The 19,266-nt window shown below is 40.6% G+C and overlaps 1 protein-coding gene across 6 annotated transcripts in view; it reads right to left on the reverse strand.

The window, feature by feature from the left end:
* The window catches only part of PTPN14 (protein tyrosine phosphatase non-receptor type 14), a 167,511-nt gene that overhangs the window by 67,395 nt on the left and 80,850 nt on the right, over nt 1–19,266 (reverse strand). For 4 of the 6 annotated variants that reach the window (XM_027082974.1, XM_027082973.1, XM_027082977.1 and 1 more), the window contains 2 exons: nt 17,135–17,228; nt 17,001–17,029 (listed from right to left, as the gene is read on the reverse strand). The exons of the other annotated variants lie outside the window; for them this stretch is intronic. In XM_027082974.1, coding sequence (XP_026938775.1) covers nt 17,001–17,029; nt 17,135–17,228 — 123 coding nt within the window. The remainder of the gene's footprint in view (nt 1–17,000; nt 17,030–17,134; nt 17,229–19,266) is intronic. 6 annotated transcript variants of the gene reach the window in all.

Here is a 19,266-nt window from a genome sequence, read left to right on the forward strand (position 1 = left end):
TGAAGTTCTTAGATATTTCTACCTGTTTTCTATGATCTGAATTTTGAGTCCTGATCAACAACAGCAAGGAGGCCCATGTAGCAAATGTGGAGTGAGCAAAGGGACACATGGTAGGAAATGGGAAATGAAATACTACTCTCATCCAGCATCTGCAAAACCCCTGCGAAGCCCAAATCATGGGCACTTCCCACTTGATCTCCATTATAAAACCGCCATACTTTAAAAACAACATCCTCCTCATCAAATTAAAGAATAATAACACTAAAAAAAATCTGCAGTATAACTTGATGAGAAAACATGCACTGAAAAGATTAGGGAGAAAGGAAAACCAAGTGTTATTACTGTGTAATTACTAGTCCATGCATTTTCTGTTACTTAAATTTTACCTTTATGAAAACTCATCTAGAGACACTATCCTCTTTACACTGGCAACTAAGTCCTGTACGCGTTCCACATAGACCTAAGTCCCAAGCATTTCTCCACTTTCCCCAATTAGTACATTCTGTATAATTTCCATCAATTCTTACATAAAAGAATGACTGGTTTATAAACAGACATTTCCTCATCAAAGTCATAACCATAAACTTAAGTCAAATCTAAGGAAGAATTTGACAAAAAACTTTTTAAAGAACAAACATAGTGCACCCTTCTATAGTTTATTTTATATATATATATATATGTTTATATAAATACCTTCTATATGCTTATCATTTCTATGGAGGGACCTGTAATAATTATTATGTGAAAAGAAACCATTTTGGGGGAACTGCACAACATTGTTTCACAATTTTTTTAGAGAATTTGGTATCTGATTTTAATCATTCAGCTAACTAGGTACCATATGCTCTTATAATTCCCTGAATTTTATAAAAGGGAAGGGGACATTCATAAACAGCTATAAATATTTCAAAAATGTGACCTTCGTGAGGGAAGGCAGGGACTTTGGCTATTTTGTTCACTGCTGTATCTCCAGTTACTAGAAGACTCCTAGCACACAACAAATGCTCAGGATATACTTATTGAATGTATACACACACACATGAATGAGTGAATGAAAACCCTAAGTGACTGGTATATTGCCCAAAATGGTTGTCTAAGCTAACTCAAATATAAACTATAAAAAATTGTGTTGTTATACTAGTTATTCCATGCTAAGGATAAATATGTGGTATTTAATAATAAAATATTTGGGGGAAGTACTAAAGGTGGATAATTGTTTTTCAAAACATAGGGTTTTAGGATGAGAAGAAAAAGTAAAAGTGGTCTCTTTATAACGAAAATACTGAGCACTCTAGACTTAAAGATAGCATTTTTCCGCAATGACTACCAAATTAAAACTCTAAAGAAGAAACAACATGACTTAGTTCCAGGATATAGAGAGATTTCATACCAGGAACCTGTGACCCAATAGTAACAGGAAAATCTTGAACTTCAAAAAATTCTTTTTTCCAAGAAATCAAAAAGCTGATTCAAAAAGATACAATTATTTCTATAAGATAGAAAATTTTAACCTCTCCTGTGGTATAGGAGACAGTATTTAACAGATTAAGAAAATAACAAGAGAGACTAACTGGTTGCCCCAAGGTCACACAGCAAGTTAACAGGGGCACCAAAAGCAATGCAGAACTGCTGACTCCTGGTCTTCTCTATTTCTGGCTGAAACCACATTGATTTAATAGGATTCAACAAGTGGATATGTCTTTGTTGGCAGAAAGGAGAAATGAACTTCATCATCTCTATCTTACGGATGTGGAAACTGGCTCTCAGAGGGTAGTCACCTTCATGATTTACAAGGAGTAAAGGGGTGAAGCCAAAATACCAATTCAGGGCTCTTTCTGCTACAATGTATCTGCTTCCTACCACATTTTAGAACACCCTTGAGGAATTTACACTGCAATTTTCTTCTCCTCTCATATAGTTTCCTAGGAATGTTCTCCCTTCAGAATGTTCTCCACCTTCACCCATCAGTGAGCCCCTGCTACTTATGGGAGTTACCTTACCCTTTAGGTATGTGTGGGAGAAGACAGCCTACCACCTTTGTCTTCCCTTCCAACGGTCCTGATTCACCTATCAAAATCCAACATCTTCTTCAAAGTCCAATTCAAAGTCCACTGACACTTCACACTTCGAGTTACCTTTATTGTCAACTTGACTAGGCCACCATATCCAGATGTGCGGTCAAACACTATTCTCCAGGTTTCTGTGAAGCTGATTTTTTGGTAAGATTAACATTTAAGTCAGCAGAGTAAAGCAGATTATCCTCCATAATGTGGGGAGGGCCTCATCCAATCTGCTGAAAACCTTAAGAAAGAGACTGACTTTGCCCAGGGAAGGGGCAATTCTGCCAGTCGCCCACCTTTGGACATAAACTGCAACTCCTCCCTGGGTGTCCATTCTGCAGGCCTACTCTGATGATCTTGGATTTGCCAGCCCCCATAGTCCTGTGAGCCAATGCCTTAAAAGAAATCTCCCTCCATTGCTACAGATCCCGTTAGTTCTGTTTCTCTAGAGAACCCTAATACACTTTCCCAAAGTCTCCTCTTACCATTCCACCCATGAAAGGTACCGCCAGTTGGCATCACCGTATACTAGTGATACCTTCAGATATTTTTATGTGACCATCTAATCTTCCCTAACAGACTGAAAAACCCATAGAGAACAGGAGCGCCATCTCGTGCCACTCTACATTGTAGAGCATCTTACACTTAGGGACTAATAAATGTGCTGAATGAATGTCCAGAGATGAGTCTGGAAGGCAGAGGAGGCTTCCAAAGCAGGAAGGAAAAAGGAAGAAGGTGATACTTCCAGTACTAGCAAAGAACAGAAAGAACTGAGCAGCTCAGGTGTCAAGAAACATTGAAGAGACCGGCCAAACAAGTATAAAAGGTGAACGGAAGGAAGTAGAAGGCAATAAGGAAGATACAGCCTTGCAATGCTTCAAATGCCAGTGTATGTTTATCTTTGAGGCAATGGTAAGCCCTCAAATCAAAAAGGTTTTTGATAAAAGGAAAATGATGAAAACAACCACCCTTAAGAAAAATGCTTAGAGTTGGTGTGTAGGTGGTATGTACCACAAGATGGGTGGGAAAGATACAAGTTAGGAGGCCAAATAATAATTATGATCATAGTGTCAGGTACTATAAAGCACACTTTTCCATTTACTAACCAGATTAATCCTCACGAGATCTGTTCGTGAAGAAACTAAATCATAGAAAGGATAAATAACTCACCCGAGGGCATACAGAAGGCAAGTAGCAGAGCTAGAATTCAACTCCAAGTCTGTCCAATTCAAAAGCCAGTTGTCCTCACCACTTCACTGTATCTCAGGCCAGAGGTAAGAAAACATGAAGCGGGGACAAAGTAAGCTGGAATGGATTTAAATGGAAAGCGGGGCAGCATAGGGGTAAACATAGCTTCTGGAGCCCCGCTGCGTAGGTTTGAATCACAGCTCTGTCGCTTATTCATATCTGGGGGCCAGTTACTCAACCTCTCTGTGCCTTAGTTGCCTATTTTGTAAAATTAGAAAAAATAGTAGTACTAACTCTAAGAGTTACTGTAAGGACTAAGTGACTTAATACATACAAAGATCTCAGAACTGTGCCCTGGCACACAGTAAACAGTTAACAAACGTGAACAGTCATTATTGTTAATATTAAGAAAGATCAGTAATTGTAATGACCTGCAGCTGAGCAAGTGCCAGAGTACTTGCTTTTATGTTTACTGATGCGCCCTCGTGGCCTCAAGCACAGTAGGCACACAATATATATTTATTTTATAAATAATGAACGCAATAGAGGGAGCAAAGAGAAAGCAAGATCAAGTTGCTAAGATTTTTCAGCCTGAAAATTTGCTTTTTATTTTCCTGGTAGTAATAAAAAATTTTACAGAACTGCTAGATAAAACTAATATATGCATGTTCAGCAGAAATGAGTCCACTTGTCAAAGCCATATGCAAGAATGTCCATAGGATACGTACTAGAATGTCTATAATACACATACTAGACATGTAAACAGCAGCACAGTTCATAGTAGCTCCAAATTGGAAACAATCCAAATGTCCTCTCAGGAGAATGTGTAAATTGTAGCATATGCATATATTGGAATATTAGGCAGCAATGAAAAGGACCGAGATCTAACTATACATATATTGTTATATGGATGACTCACAAAATGGTGATTAAAGAAGTAAGACACCAAAGAGAACATATTGTATTATTCCACTTAAAAAGTTAAAAAAAAATGTAAAACTAATCTATATTTTTAGAAGTCAGGATTATGGTTACTCTGGGGGGATAGAAACTGAGAGGGAACATGAGGAAGGATGTGAGGAGCTGGCGCTGTTCCAATTTTTTTTTCTTTTCTTTGGCTGCGTTGGGTCTTCATTGCTGCACGCAGGCTTTCTCTAGTTGCAGCAAGCAGGGGCTACTCTTCGTGGCGGTGCACGGGCTTCTCATTGCGGTGTCTTCTCTTGTTGCAGAGCACAGGCTCTAGGCATGCGGGCTTCAGTAGTTGTGATTCGCAGGCTCAGCAGTTGTGGCTCACGGGCTCTAGAGTGCAGGCTCAGTAGTTGTGGCGCAGGGGCCTAGTTGCTCCGCGGTATGTGGGATCTTCCCAGACCAGGGCTCGAACCCGTGTCCCCTGCACTGGCAGGCGGATTCTTAACCACTGCGCCCATCGGGGAAGTCCCAATGTTCCGATTTTTTGATCTAAGGACTGGTTACATGGGCGTGTTCACTTTGCAAAGATTCACTGAACTGTACCCTTTGATTTCTGCATTTGCCTGTATGTGTCACCCTTTAACAAAATTTACCTTAAAAATGATTATTGGTAGAGAAAGAAGATGACAATGAGACTCCAAGTGGAAGTAACTTCCAGAGCGTGGAGGAATGGTCAGGGCCTGGTATAACAAATGACATAAGGAAAGAGAGCCCTGGATGACTCTAATTGCCAATTTATGACAGGCAAAGAATCATGGATTTACCTATAGGAAAATGAGGTATATAGGGAAGGATTTAAGGTCAGGAGAGGTAGCAGGAGGGTAATAGTTCATCACTGTCTGCCTTTCTGGATCCTACAAGATTTGGTTGTGCAAGGGTGTGCGAAGTGCCCCAGGTAGAGGTGATCAACAAATGGTACTGTCATCATCACCCCAGGGAGCCTGAAGCAAGACTATAACACGCAAGCAGAGGGGCTCCCATGAACGTAGGTTCCTTAAGAAAAAGGCTGTATTTTGCATATACTCCAGTGCCGTGCACACAGTACATACTCAGTATATTCATGAATGTGTTCTAGACTGTCCTCTGTCAACAGGAAATCAAGAATAAGATGGGGGTAAGTGGTACAAAATTAAGACATCTGTCAGAAATTACCTCTAAAGTCTGAAGATGATTAAGCTCCATGGCAGATCATAGATAAAGAAAAATTTAGAAGGGCAGAGTTCTGGCAAAGCGAGGACCAGATAAGGGAATGGCACCAGGAGCCCAGGAGGGAGGGAATTTCAGGAGTGGACTCGCCATGTCTAGTGTTGACCAGGAGTAAAGAGAATAGGAGTGGAAAAGGCTCCCGGTTCTAAGGTGGGGTGTCCCTTGGTAACCTTCAAGGGGCCCATGTGAGCCAAATCAACGACGTACATAATTTCTCAAGGGCTCAAGAAGGAATGGGTGAACAAAAAATAATGGAAGCAGTAAGTAAATAAACAGAATACACGCAGGAACACCAGGCATCTGAAGGTAAGAGAGATTTTAAATGGTAATTAGGAAGTAGAAAGCTGTGAAATGAATATTTTGGGATGAATTTTTGAAATAGAAAAAAAAAAAGCCTGGTTGAAAATAGAAGGCAAGGAATCTATGAGAAGCAGATATTAAAGATATTTGAAAATTACCAGAAACTGGACCCAGACTGGGGAAAGCGTTGAGAATCAAGAAAAAAGGTTGAAAGGTCAACCTGCTTGCAGACAGCAAACACCCAGTCCGTGGACCCAGGTGAAGGGTGGGAGTAGAGAAGCAGCAGCTGGAACATATTAAACAAGGATGTGGGCACAGGACAGCACTCCGGAAGCAGACACCTGCCTGGGTTTCTTTGCTCTGGATCTGATCAGACTGGTTTCTTTAAAGAAGAGTCATATTTGATGATCTGTACTGTCCTTTATCATGACAAAATTCTGTGTTTCTTAAATGAATACCATAAAAGGAGAATCTGTACAATGGCCAAATGAGTCTCCTTCAGAATATTAGCAAACATTACTCTAAACAATTAAATATACATATATAGATGTATATATATATACACACACACACACACACACACACACACACACACACAGAGTATTTCATTCCTGATGATCAGAAGTTAGATTGGGGCTTCCCTGGTGGCGTAGTGGTTGAGAGTCCGCCTGCCAATGCAGGGGACACGGGTTCATGCCCCGGTCTGGGAAGATCCCACATGCCGCGGAGCGGCTGGGCCCGTGAGCCATGGCTGCTGAGCCTGCGCATCTGGAGCCTGTGCTCCGCAACGGGAGAGGCCGCAGCAGTGAGAGGCCTGCGTACCTCAAAAAAAAAAAAAAAAAAATTAGATTGATTCTCTGTCATTTATTTTAATGCTTTCTAATCCAATTATTTATATATTGGGTCAAGGGTAAAGAGAGGTAAAATGTTTTAGTCCTGGTGTGTGTGTGCATGTATGTATGTTTTCAGGTATAATGCAAGTATCACAGAGCAACGAATAAGAATCTCTGTAATTCAACATACCCCTCCTGCAGATGTTCAAAGCTCTAAATGGATTTTCAATCATACTGTAGTTATAATTATACAATGTTACAAATTAGCAAATAATCACATTAAATCAGAAAGGAAAAATGCCTCCTTTAGTGTATAATGGTTATATAATTCATGATACCCTTTTGAAAATGAACCAGATGTAAAGAATACAGCTTTCCTTTATCTGTATTTTCCAACTTCCTGTGGATAAAAACATTTCCAAGACATTTTTTTTTTTTAAATAAGAGTGGAATTTTCTTGGGAAAGACTGTGAGAATATTAGCTCTCAGAATAATACTTTCAGTACTCATAACAAAGGGGAGTACTTCAAAAATCGTGTGTGTGTGTGTGTGTGTGTGTGTGTGTGTGTGTGTATGCAACACAAAGCCTATACTAAGGAGGAGGTCACAGAAGATTTAGAAAATTAAGATAACTCCTATCTAGAACTGAGCATTTCTACCTTTAAATTTTTTATTATTTAAATATACTGTGCTTCTGGTTGGTAGTTGGAATCAAGGACTCCATGAACCAGTCTAGAAAATAATATCCTTTTTAAAAAAACTAATCATGAAAACTTTGATGTTTTTACAACTTTGGGATTTTATTTGGCTGGATGTTTTTATTATCGTTTCTCAATTCACCTATTGTTTCATCTTACATTTACCTAAATTCAGTAGACATTGACAAATTAGAATGGCAAGAGAAAGGAATTCCCTGGTGGTCCAGTGGTTAAGAATCTGCCTTCCAACGCAGGGGACGTGGGTCCGATCCCTGGTCGGGGAACTAAGATCTCACATGCCGTGGGGCAACTAAGCCCACGCACCACAACTAGAGAGCCTGTGTGCCACGACTACAGAGAAACCTATGTGCCACAACTAGAGAGTAGCCCGCACACTGCAATGAAAGATCCCACATGCCACAACTAAGACCAGACGCAGCCAAAAATAAATAAATAAATATTTTTTAAAAAAGAATGGCAAGAGAATTACTGAAATCCATATACAGTATTCTCAGTTTTGAAATATTCTTTTTTTTAATTAAAATTAAATTTACAATTTCAAAGCCTGAGTAAACATTGGAAAAGGTCTCATACAGAGTTTTAGGGTCTTAGAGTAGTATACACAATTTAGGCCAGTTGTTATTACCACTTTTATTAAGGATGCACATAATGCTAAATTCTTGTACAATAAATAACATTTAATGACTTATTTAGGGATCTATCATACATTACAGTATGTGTGATCTATTACGCATTATCAAAGTTTAACTAAACGACGAAAATGTTAGGCTCTGAAGTATGTGAAATAAAAACTGACCAAAATTGCTGAAGAACCTTGAGTTCTCCATTGTGTTCAGACCAGGAACCCATGAAGATGCCTACAGTTAGTCTACAAGTAAGACCACACCATCTATCATCCAAGTTCCTCAGCCTAAAACAAACACTGAGACTCTTTAATTCCGTCCCAATTCCTCCAATCCATCCTAAGAGTCTCTAACATCTATTTACTAACATAAAACACCAGCTACAGCAGAAAGAACATCAGGATAGAGTTTACTTCCATTTAACAAAAAAAAGTATAAGACTCACCTGTGGCACTAATTAAAAGATTTTGATTCAGGCAGTCAGGAGTGGGGTTCAAGAATATGCATTTTTTAAAGGTACTGATTTATTTTTAAAATTTTTTGAAGTATAGTTGATTTACAATGTTGTGTTAATTTCTCCTGTACAGCAAAGTGACTCAGTTATATATACATATATATATATATGAATATGCATTTTTAAAGAATGCCACAGGTGATTTTGAGCCATGCAGGCTAAGGACCACACTTAAAGATTCAACCAGCCCTATTTCTTACTTTTGTTTTTTTTTAAATAATCATCACTTACCAAGAGTCTATCATCCCCTTAAATAATCTTTATTTGGAATCTGTTTATCTTCTTCAAACTACACCCTCTTCAAGTTACAAGTACTGCAAGATTAGCATCAGGTCATCCTGGCCCGTCCTGCTGTAGCCATCCTGGCTTCATGACCCTGAACAGCTGCTCTGACCATCTGTGAAGCTGCAGGACAGGCCTGCCTTATCCTGTTTCCTCACACTCGCCTGTAACCTCAGCCCAGAAAGCAGGACCAGCCTGGGCCCTCTGGGCAAGATCTGCTCCCTTGTATGGGACTGGGTCAAGGGTAGGGAATCTACTTAGGATGATAACAATACAGTTTTTGCTTAAATTAGTTTTTGCAACTCTAACTTTAGGAAGTGCCAGAGGAAATAAGGGACAAATTTGAACTTAACTTCAATGACATCAAATCCTTTGTCTTTGGAGGGTAATTTTGATTTCTAGCACTCATGTGTCAGTACCAAATTTGTACTCAATAAGAGTTTCTACTAAAGCAGGGTTTATAGCGATTTGGGCTCTGCTAATCATCAATTAGGTACCTAGCCCCTTGGTAGCAACGTAATGTCACAACTTGGCTAGGCTGAACTACATTTCCCAGAATGCTCTTCCCTGTATGTTTCCTGTTACCATGGGCCCGGATTGATTCTTCTACCAGGTGATTGACAACTATCCGCACAGCAATTTCTCCTTACCTTACACTATATCTTTGTTATTTAAAACACAAACATTATTTGAATACCCACTGTGTGCTGAAACCCACTATGTGCTTTCTGAATTAATCATCACAGTAACTATGCTGGTATCATCTCTGATTGACAATAAACACAAAGGCTGAGTTTGGGGAGGTTTACAGAGCCTGACCAAGAAACAAATACCTGCAAACTAGGTCTTCTGACTACAAATCTACAGCAGTTTTGTTTTTGAACTATATTTTATTCCCAGCTATTATTTTCCTTGAAGATTAGACCGAATAAGAGTTCTTTGCTGATTCCATCAATCATTCAAAATATACACACAATGAAGTCTGGCAGATACATAACTTGCATTCATATTTTTCCACCAGTATCCATCTTTTCACAACTGGTCATTTATTTCAAGGATCCAAATTACTGACCTTTTCGAGTTTTCCTTTGATCTATGGGTTTCTCTCTTTAGCGATCACTGTTCAGGTCTTCTGAAGACCTTCTTCAAAACATTTGTTGTCCTGGTCAAAAACATTGGTTTCTAACATTGCTTCCTCTCTCTGATTGTCTGTTAAAGTATCATGCAGTCTGGCTTGCATTTCAGTGAAACTTACGTAAAATTTGCTGGGCTTTGCTCTGAATAACGGTAACACCTTTTTATGCTGGCAGGAAACATTTTTACGCTGGCAACACATCTACTCACTCTGGCCAGCTGCAGCACAAGACTGACGGGCCAACCTTGAGAGCTGGGCTGCTGTAAACTGAAACACGTTGCAACGTGCCCCTGCTATGAGGACTCCTCCCCTCCTCTCACAAATTACACCAGAAAGAATAGTATCATCCTTTCACAGTCACACCTGGGAACCTGACACCAGCTGACACCTTTCTACTGTTTATTTCCAATGTCTCAATTTTCCACTCTTCTAAAGGGCTTAGTGTCATCTGAAAGCTTGGCACTTTCACTCTGTGCCCAGGGCAGCAGATCACTGATAAAAATGTTAAATAAAACCCATCTCAGTTCCAATCTCGACATAATGCTCACCCCATTCAAAGAAGTACCTGTTCTCCCTTACCCTTTGTTTCTGCTGTCTAAACTACTTCCTTCCCTTGGACAAAACACATCTCTTCCAGTACCACAGGGTGTCTTAGCTATTGCAGGGCAAGGGAGGGGAGGACGGGCCAAGGCTTTTGGAAGTTTAAATAAATCCTCTCCCCGGGCTCTCCCATGTCTGCATTCTTGGTTCACCTAAAACCATTCCAGTATTGGCTGAAGAGTCCGACTTCTCTGTCTCTAAGCAGTGGTGTGACTACGGGCCAAGCCCCTTTATCTCTCTAGTTCTCACTTCTCTCACCTGTACAATAAAATAACTGGCCTCTGGAATCTGTGGCGTTTCACATTTGAATATAAAACTATGATTCTGGTAAATCTGTCTTGATAGATGGCAAACTACTTTCTCAAATAGGCTATGTTTGCTTAATATTTGGGTGTTTTTTTTTTTTTTTTTTTTTTGGCCTACAGGACATTTGGTACCTTTGTGACGGATGGAATCTTTTATGAGTAATCAGAGATGAGGCAGATATTGAAACAATAATGGGGAAAACTCTGAAAGACTTAAGCCACATCTCCACTACATAAAGTACAGAATATGTCATCTAGCACCCTGGAGCGATCTGACATAGAAACAAACTTTTCAGATGAGGATGTAAGGAAAATGATACTCCCACATCCAGCTGAACCATCTTCAGTTTCTGGTAGGTGGCTAAAGTGTTAAGACAGTTGGACTCTGAGTGGCGAAAACCCAACTGGGCCAATGCGGAGCTATGGGTTGATCCCAGTACTGAGAAGCACTTCAAGTTATATAGAAAGCACAAGTATCAGCAGTCACAACCTAATGCCTACAGGGCCAGCAGGTCACATGAAGGAATCCATGTCGCTGACTGTAACACCACAGGGAGTCGGGGAACTGGGCAAACTAGACAGCCTATACCTATCTGTAAGGCATCCAAATTCAATTCTTAAAAAAATGGTCCAGGGCTTCCCTGGTAGCGCAGTGGTTGAGAGTCCGCCTGCCGATGCAGGGGACACGGGTTCGTGACCCGGTCCGGGAAGATCCCACGTGCCGCGGAGCGGCTGGGTCCGTGAGCCATGGCCGCTGAGCCTGCGCGTCCGGAGCCTGTGCTCCGCAACGGGAGAGGCCACAGCAGTGAGAGGCCCGCGTACCGCAAAAAAAAAAAAAAAAAAAATGGTCCAGGTAAAACAAAACCCACCAGTAGACCAGAATCAGCTCTCGTGCTGCCAGCGTATGATCTCTGACTTTACGGGTACTTCAGCCCTCTGGATTTCTTTGCTGACACTTCAGTAGGAACTAACGGCCCCACCTCCCATTTCTCTGGTAACGCTGGGGAGTAGAGGGACATGTGGACGAGAGTATTTCTCTGGCAAAGTAATGTAAAAGATTCAACTACTTTGATGGACGAAATCTCCGCTTATTAGTAATAAAACTTCTATTAGGGAAAAAAACCCACAATCCTTTTCCAGAGAATAATAATAGAGCCCCCTTCATGGGGTTGTAGTGAGGACCGGAAAAGGTAATCACCTAAGATACCTGGCGCAGCACCTCGTACATAAACGCTAGCCACTCTCATGATGATTATTGTTAAATTCTATCAGGTGATGGAATACAAACTACATTCTTCCATGGAACCTCATAGAATTATCATATTCTCAGGCTGGGTAGGTTTGGAAGTCTTGTCCTGGGTCAGAAAACAGCTATACCATAAAGCACAAAAAAGGATTCTGTGCTTTCTAGATGCTGCTGCTCTGACACTGTAGGCCTCTTTAACGTGGGAATACAGCACATCTGCCACTTCCCTCCTCCTTCCGCACCCACTCTGCCCTGACTTAAGGTCCCTGCACTGAGATCCCAGAAAAAGTAGAGCAAAGGATTCTAAAACATCTACTACTTCCTGTGCCTCTCCCCGCAAGACTTTTTTAAAACCCCAGCATTGAAATTAACACACCATTCCCAATCCCACCCATTATAATGATAGCCCTACAAATCCTAGGAATACTTTCTAAGGAAGTGGATGTCTTTTAAAAATCCATAGAACATAGCCGGCATGCTTTGACACGACGGAACACCTCTTCCCATCGCTTCTGTTTATTTTTCCCCTCTCCACCCCTCAGCTGAAGGTAAACACTGCTGTGTGGGATCATCATGTTCTACCAGCTTTTGAAATAAAAAAGAATATTCTAAAATTTTAAACCCTGCTCTCTTACAAATCTTTATCGTTTCATGAGTCAAATGTTGGATCTTTCTCAGTCTTCTGCAATGTAACTCTGATAAAGAACCATTTGAAATCAATGAATGAGTGAGTAAACAAACGAATAAATGTACATTTGAAAATCAAGGAATACACAAAGAACAGAAGTATTACCCTTGCTTAAGATTTCAAGTTATTTTCGAAACAGCTCAAGAGAAGCACATGATTTTTGTTTGCTTTTGAAAATTTCAGAATAGATCATCAAATACTAGTAAATAGGGACTTCCCTCGTGGTCCAGGGGTTAAGAATCCGCCTTCCAGTGCAGGGGACACGGGTTCGATCCCTGGTATGGGAACTAAGATCCCACATGCTGCAGGGCGACTAAGCCCATGCATCACAACTAGAGAGCCCACGCGCCTCAACTACAGAGCCCGCGAACCGCAACTACGGAGCCTGCACGCTGCAACAAAGAGCCTGCATGCTGCAACTAAGCCACAACTGAGCCAAAAATAAATTAAAAAAAAAAAAAAAAAAACTAGTAAATACACATTAACCATACGATTGAAAATGAGAATCTTAACACTTTAAAAGCAAAGGGTTTTGTTTTTTTTTTGAGGTATACTATTGATACTTCACCTATTTGGCAGAAACTTTGCTTTACTAATGGTTAAAGCATAGAGAAGCATATCTTGCTTTACAAAGGGTGAAAATCCAATGTCAGATGCATTAAAGAAACCTAACATTACATGAAGGCTCCTTTTGAAACATGAATGATGCCACGGACCTATTTCCATTTGAAATTCCAATTTTTCCATTTATTATAGAACACCTACAATAAATAATAATAATGTCAAGTGATATTATTAAAGAACACTGATTTATTTTACCATTTGTTTTCTCTCCCCTAAAGGGAAAGAATGTCAAAGAAACACCCAGATTGTGTTTAAGTGTTAACTTCATTTTATTTGTGTAGACCTCATTGTTCTACTGGCAGTGTGTTGCCTAAATAGCTATCTCCCTACATATTCTTGCAATCTATATCTTTTTCCTGTGAGAGGAAAGAGAAGGATAAAAAGTAATTCCATGCATCTGGAAGACTTGGTATGATGAGGTAGGCACTAAGGTGTGCTTTCGATTTAATTAAGAAAAGTATAAACTTTGCGGAGTCATCTTCTTCAAAGCAAAACATGAGGAAATCCTAGTTGAGGATTGAGATAAGCTAATTGATCAGCTTCCCTAAAGGAAATTCAACTGATTTTATAACAGTTCCCCAAACTCTACAGGATTTTCCAGTAAGTCAAGTCCAGGAGCAGAAATGATTACCAGGACCTCAATTTTATTTTCATATTTGCAGAGACAGTGAAAATTTTATTTGTGTTCCCCCATGGTTTTTGTTTGTTTGTTTGTCTTTTTACCTTTCCTCTTTGATCACACCCATAACAGAAGACTCAGATCTACCCAGAGCTAAGAGCAAAAGTCACAAGGCAACAATAAAACAAGCAGAGATGAACGAACAGGGATGGAGGTAGGAGGCTGTCCTGGGCAGGACTGGCTACAAAATCTGCAGAGTCTAGTGAAAAATGAAAATGCAGCGTTCATTATTCAAAAATTAAGAATTTCAGGGACTTCCCTGGCGGTCCAGTGGTTAAGACTCCGTGCTTCCACTGCAGGGGCCATGGGTTCGATCTCTGGTCGGGGAACTAAGATCCCGCGTGCCCCGGGGCGCAGCCAAAAAAAAAAAAAAATTATTAAGAATTTCAGAAGAACGACAGCAGTGCACTAAGCCAAGTGCAGGGCTTTTCTGAGCCTGGGGCTCCGTGCAACTAACTGCACAGGTCACAGGTCCTGGAAGACACTTACCAGGCTCCCTGGGTAAGCTTTCCAAACAAACTCCAATAAGTCAAACATGTAGAGATGAAATAAAAGCTGCTTGGAGATACAGCTCTTTTCAGGAGAAAGAGGACGTGTTGAGATCTGTTCATTTTGTACTCCCACTGACTAGCAAAGTGTCTAACACGGAACAGGTACTTAAAATAAAGGCTGAAATGAAAAATAATGCAAATGGCAACTAACATTTTCATCAACTCATCTCCTTTGGGAAAGCAATTCTCGCCTTCAAGATTGCTCTGCTTGTTGCAGACAGCCATTTTCCTCTCTCATCTCATCATACATGACATTAGCCACACAGCATGATGTTTGAGATTGAATCCCAGTATAAACAGCATCTTAAAATATCTAAAATATCTGGCAGGAACAACTCTGTTCTCAATCATCAACAGAGAGAGAACAAGTTCTCATTCACCCGCTGGAGCTGGCCAGGAGGAGGATTTGCCATTCTCAGCAAATTATATTATCCACGGGGAATTCATGCTGAATTTTAAGTCTGATTTGAAGAGAGTCCCTATTTCCCAGCCCACGGGTAAACTTTAAATAGCCATTAAAATGACATTTCAAAATAATAAAAGAATTCACAGAACCAGGGAACAAAATAAATGGTGTTGTAAAAGGAAATGGAAACGTTACCATAATTAGAGCTTTTAAAAGAGACATTTTAAACACTGGTTGAACACTGACTTGTTTATAATAGCACTCAAGGCAGATGGCAAGAGACTAAAAGGGAAACCATAGGTATTTACAAGAAAGGTAAGGTGAAGAGAGCTTTTGTAAGGTCATTGGAACCACTTCTTGAAACCTAGTTTAAAAAAAAAAATCAAAATACCAATTTAACCTTTATGGGGATGTAAGGCTTTCACCTAATCTGGCTTTGCCATCAATATAATATGCCAGAGGCCCAAACTATGTAATTGGAAGAAAAGGGGGGTTACCACTGCCCCCCCCACCATAGTCTAACAATGTAATAACGTAACTGTCTTGTCACTCACCATCACAACAAAAATGCACTCACGCTCTTTATGGTACCTAAACAGTGCAGCTTTCAACGTGGGCATTTATTTGCAGTTAGTGGAATGACACGCTGTCCGGTAAGTTCTTCCCAGACAGGAGCTACATTTAACATTGTAGAATGCCCCCTACAAGCCCATACAGAGATTAAGTATTTTTCAAAATCCTTCTGGAAAGAACTGCTAGGCAGCTTTACCGAGCAGACTAGAATATAGCTTCATAGTCCAGTACTTTAGAGAACTTGAGACGTGTAAGGAGAACGGTGATTCCAAGAGTAGAGTGACCCACAGAGGCTGAGAAGCATAGAAAACACAAGAGGCAGCACCCTCTAGATGGAGAGAGCTTGGAACAGGTCCCACAGACCCGAAGTTTCCACCAGAATTCCACAATGTGTCAAGACTGTCCTTGGCCAGTAGAGCAACTGTGCTGGCCACAGCAGTGGTTCCACTGCTTTGCATCAAAACGATGCTTACCTCTAGGAAGGCGGATGGCCGCACCTCAACAGCAGGCTACAAATGTGTTCTGGAAAAGTAGGAAAGGTTATCTGCCCTCATTAGGACAATTAAAAGCCCCTTAGCACTATGCAAACAGACCATTCAACAGGGATAATGCAAAGACAAACATGTTCTGATAACAGAAAAATGTCCCAGAATTGAAAATTTTAGAAACCATGTAGGCAGTCAGCAACTTCAACCTTGAAGCCAATTCACTCTTCAAAAATTACTTTTTCTCTTAAAAGTGTTCTCTTTAGTATTGAAAAAACTAAAGAGGGACTTCCTCACTGGAGGAAGACTTGGAAAAACCCCAGACCTAAACGAAAAGCAGCGATCTTGGCCAACAGCTTTCTGGTTTCCCCTGGCTATTATTAAGGATCCTTCTGTTTGACTAAGAATTTCTCCACCTCTCACAAACCATCTTTTTTCTTTCTGTGTCCAGAAAAAATCTGAAAACCATGTGTTTATAATGAGCCTGTTGCTATGCACATCATTAAAACACATTACAAAAATCTTTCCTTTGAGTCAGGAGGAGGACAGGATGGGGGAAGATGAACTCCTAGCCAGAGTCCCTTTGCTGAGCAGATAAGCTGGCAAAAAGGGAGATGAGAAACAAAGCAAAACAGAAAAAAATATGGTGGTCCCATCCCTTGAGTCATTTTAACCAAAGGAGGAAAACTAACATTTTTAAAGCCCCAAGGTAATGTATCTTACAGTTTGGAACAGGGCTAACAAACTCTCTTCCTAATCTCTTTAATTCCTATGGTTTCATGACTCATCTTCCATCTGTCTATTAGTGTGTCCTTTTCACCAGCTTTTTCACACTTCTGTAAGACTATCAAGAGTTTTGTTTTGTTTTGTTTTTCCCCTTTTATGTGTACTTCTGTGTGTATTCTCCTTTTGATATCTTTGGTCTTCTATTCAGTTACCACCTAAACGTAGGTCCTGAACTGTCCATGTCGTCCCCTACTCCCCATAGTATCTTGGCCTTTTTCCCTCACTTACGAAGAGATTTGTTCTGCAAAAGTCATATCCTGGAAACGAGATGAGACAAAGCATATCAAAATTAATGTCAAAAAACAAAGATTCTCGATTTTCTAACTTAAAAAACCTGGACTTCATAATCTTAAGTCAATCACCTTCTTAAACAGTTTGCAATCAACATTCTTCTCCAATTTTTTTTGTATTGTTCCAAATACTCTGTTAACCTGCAAGTTTTCAAGGGTAGACTGTCTGAAGATGAGAAATGAAACATACATCTTTTAAATATATCTTTCTTTCACCCCTGTGTGTCTTTATATGGGTTCACACACATGCATGCACACACGCGCGTGTGCACACGCACACACACGCACACACACACACACAGAGTATTAATTCCAAGCTCTTTGTCCTTAATCAGAAAAGAAATGGCTGGTCCCGACTAATGCTATAGAACCTGTTTTACTCTCCAAGAGAAGTAGCCAAACCATTGCAAACATGTGTTGGGTGAAAACAACTGTGGTTGGCTCCAGACAAAGGCTTATTTTTTAAGCACAGATGGTTGAATGGTTGCCTCCTCCAAAGGGTTGCCCACAATGAAAGACAGATTTCTATTTCTAATCTATGCAAACATCTTACTCTGCGGGGCATCACAAAGACTAACTGTTCTGTGTCAGATGCTGCGGATCCCAGGTGCTCTCAGAGAAGCCAAAGCCCACCTCCACCTGAGATGCCTGGTAACTCAGGTAACAGGGGCTGACTGGGGAGTGAGCCACTAACCAGCTCCTCATGAATGTTGCCGGGGCCTTCTGTCAAACATTCCTCTGGAATCCCGCCCCCCGCCCCCCCCCCCCCCCCCCCTTCTCCTTGGCTGCTCTGCCTGGAGGACAGTTTCAATATTCAGTTGAGACCCCAGATGCTTCTAAAACCTCCCAGGAAGGCTCAGATTCCCAAGGGCTCCTAATGACGATTGGTAGCACTCTTCACCTTGAATTCAGCTCTTCTATTCATCTCTAATATCAAACCCAGACATCTTGAGCACTTAAAACTGTTATTCTGTTCAAACCAGTCTCCTTTACCCTCTAGTCTATATGCCTAAAACCCAGGTGAGTCTCAGTGGATCACACCTGGGTCATTGTTGGTGTCCCTCAACCTTCCCAAGTATATGTATTCCTTTTTTCTTTCTTTTTTTTCCCCGGCCATGCAGTGTGGCTTATAGAATTTTAGTTCCCCAACCAGGGATTGAACCCTGGTCCCCCACAGTGAGAGGGTGAGTCCTAACCCCTGGACCACCAGGGAATTCCCTCCTTTTTTCTTTTTGTTCTCCCTCTATCAATGTTCCTTTCTTTATTTACAACACTTTTCTCTATTATTTCTCCACCTCCCTTGCTCTGACCGCGCCGCCCCCCCCGCGCCCCCCCCCACCCCCCCAGGCACATTCCAGTTTTAGGGCCCCTTGGGACAACAAAAATTCCTGCAATGCTGGGGGGGAGGGGGGAGGACCAAAAAAAACGCTTCATGCAAACCGGCTCCTAATTTTAAACATCCTTTCCCATAAAGAGAAGGTTATACCTGAAATCTACATAGGTTAGTTCCAATGTTTAAGTCTAAAAAATGTCCTTCAAAGTTTTGAATTATTTTCTGTTAGTTTTTCTGATCAAACAACAGTAACAGAGTTTGCTTCAAAATCCTGTGTTGAAAAACCCTTCTTTCCTTCCTTATCAAACTTCTTAAATGAACCAACCTAACTGAGCAAAAAGAAATTCAAACGTTCCTACTCTATACCTCAGTTTCTGAGATTTAAACACTTTTTGTTTCAGCTTATAAATGCAAATATTGACAATCAAATAATGCAGCATTAAGTTTACTTATCTGGAAAATCTAAAACTGTAAAGAGCTTTAGAGGTTAACTAACTTATTGATTCCCAAGTCTGAATGAACATCAGAGCTACCTGAGGAATATTGTTTATTTTAAACAACACATCCTCGTGAATCCCAGTCTGAGACATTCCAGTTCAGACTTCTGGTGCGGCCCTGGAATCCATATTTATAATAAATGCTTCAGGTAATTATGATCTAGCAGGCCCTGGTCTGTTTGAGAACCACTGTGATTCCAACATTCTTCCCAATATGGCGGTCTCCTCTACAAGACACTACATGGGGTATCACTCTGCTACAGCATTTTCAGAGACTGGGGCTCTTGCCCTTTTATAAGTCTGCTTACTCCACTTTTACATGGCTTTATTATTAGAAAGTCTGTTCTTATGTCGAGCCAGATAACCGAAGTCTT

Source organism: Aethalodelphis obliquidens, unplaced genomic scaffold (assembly GCF_003676395.1).
Source record: "Aethalodelphis obliquidens isolate GAN/ISIS:26980383/991018 unplaced genomic scaffold, ASM367639v1 scaffold48, whole genome shotgun sequence".
Classification (NCBI taxonomy): Eukaryota; Metazoa; Chordata; class Mammalia; order Artiodactyla; family Delphinidae; genus Aethalodelphis; species Aethalodelphis obliquidens.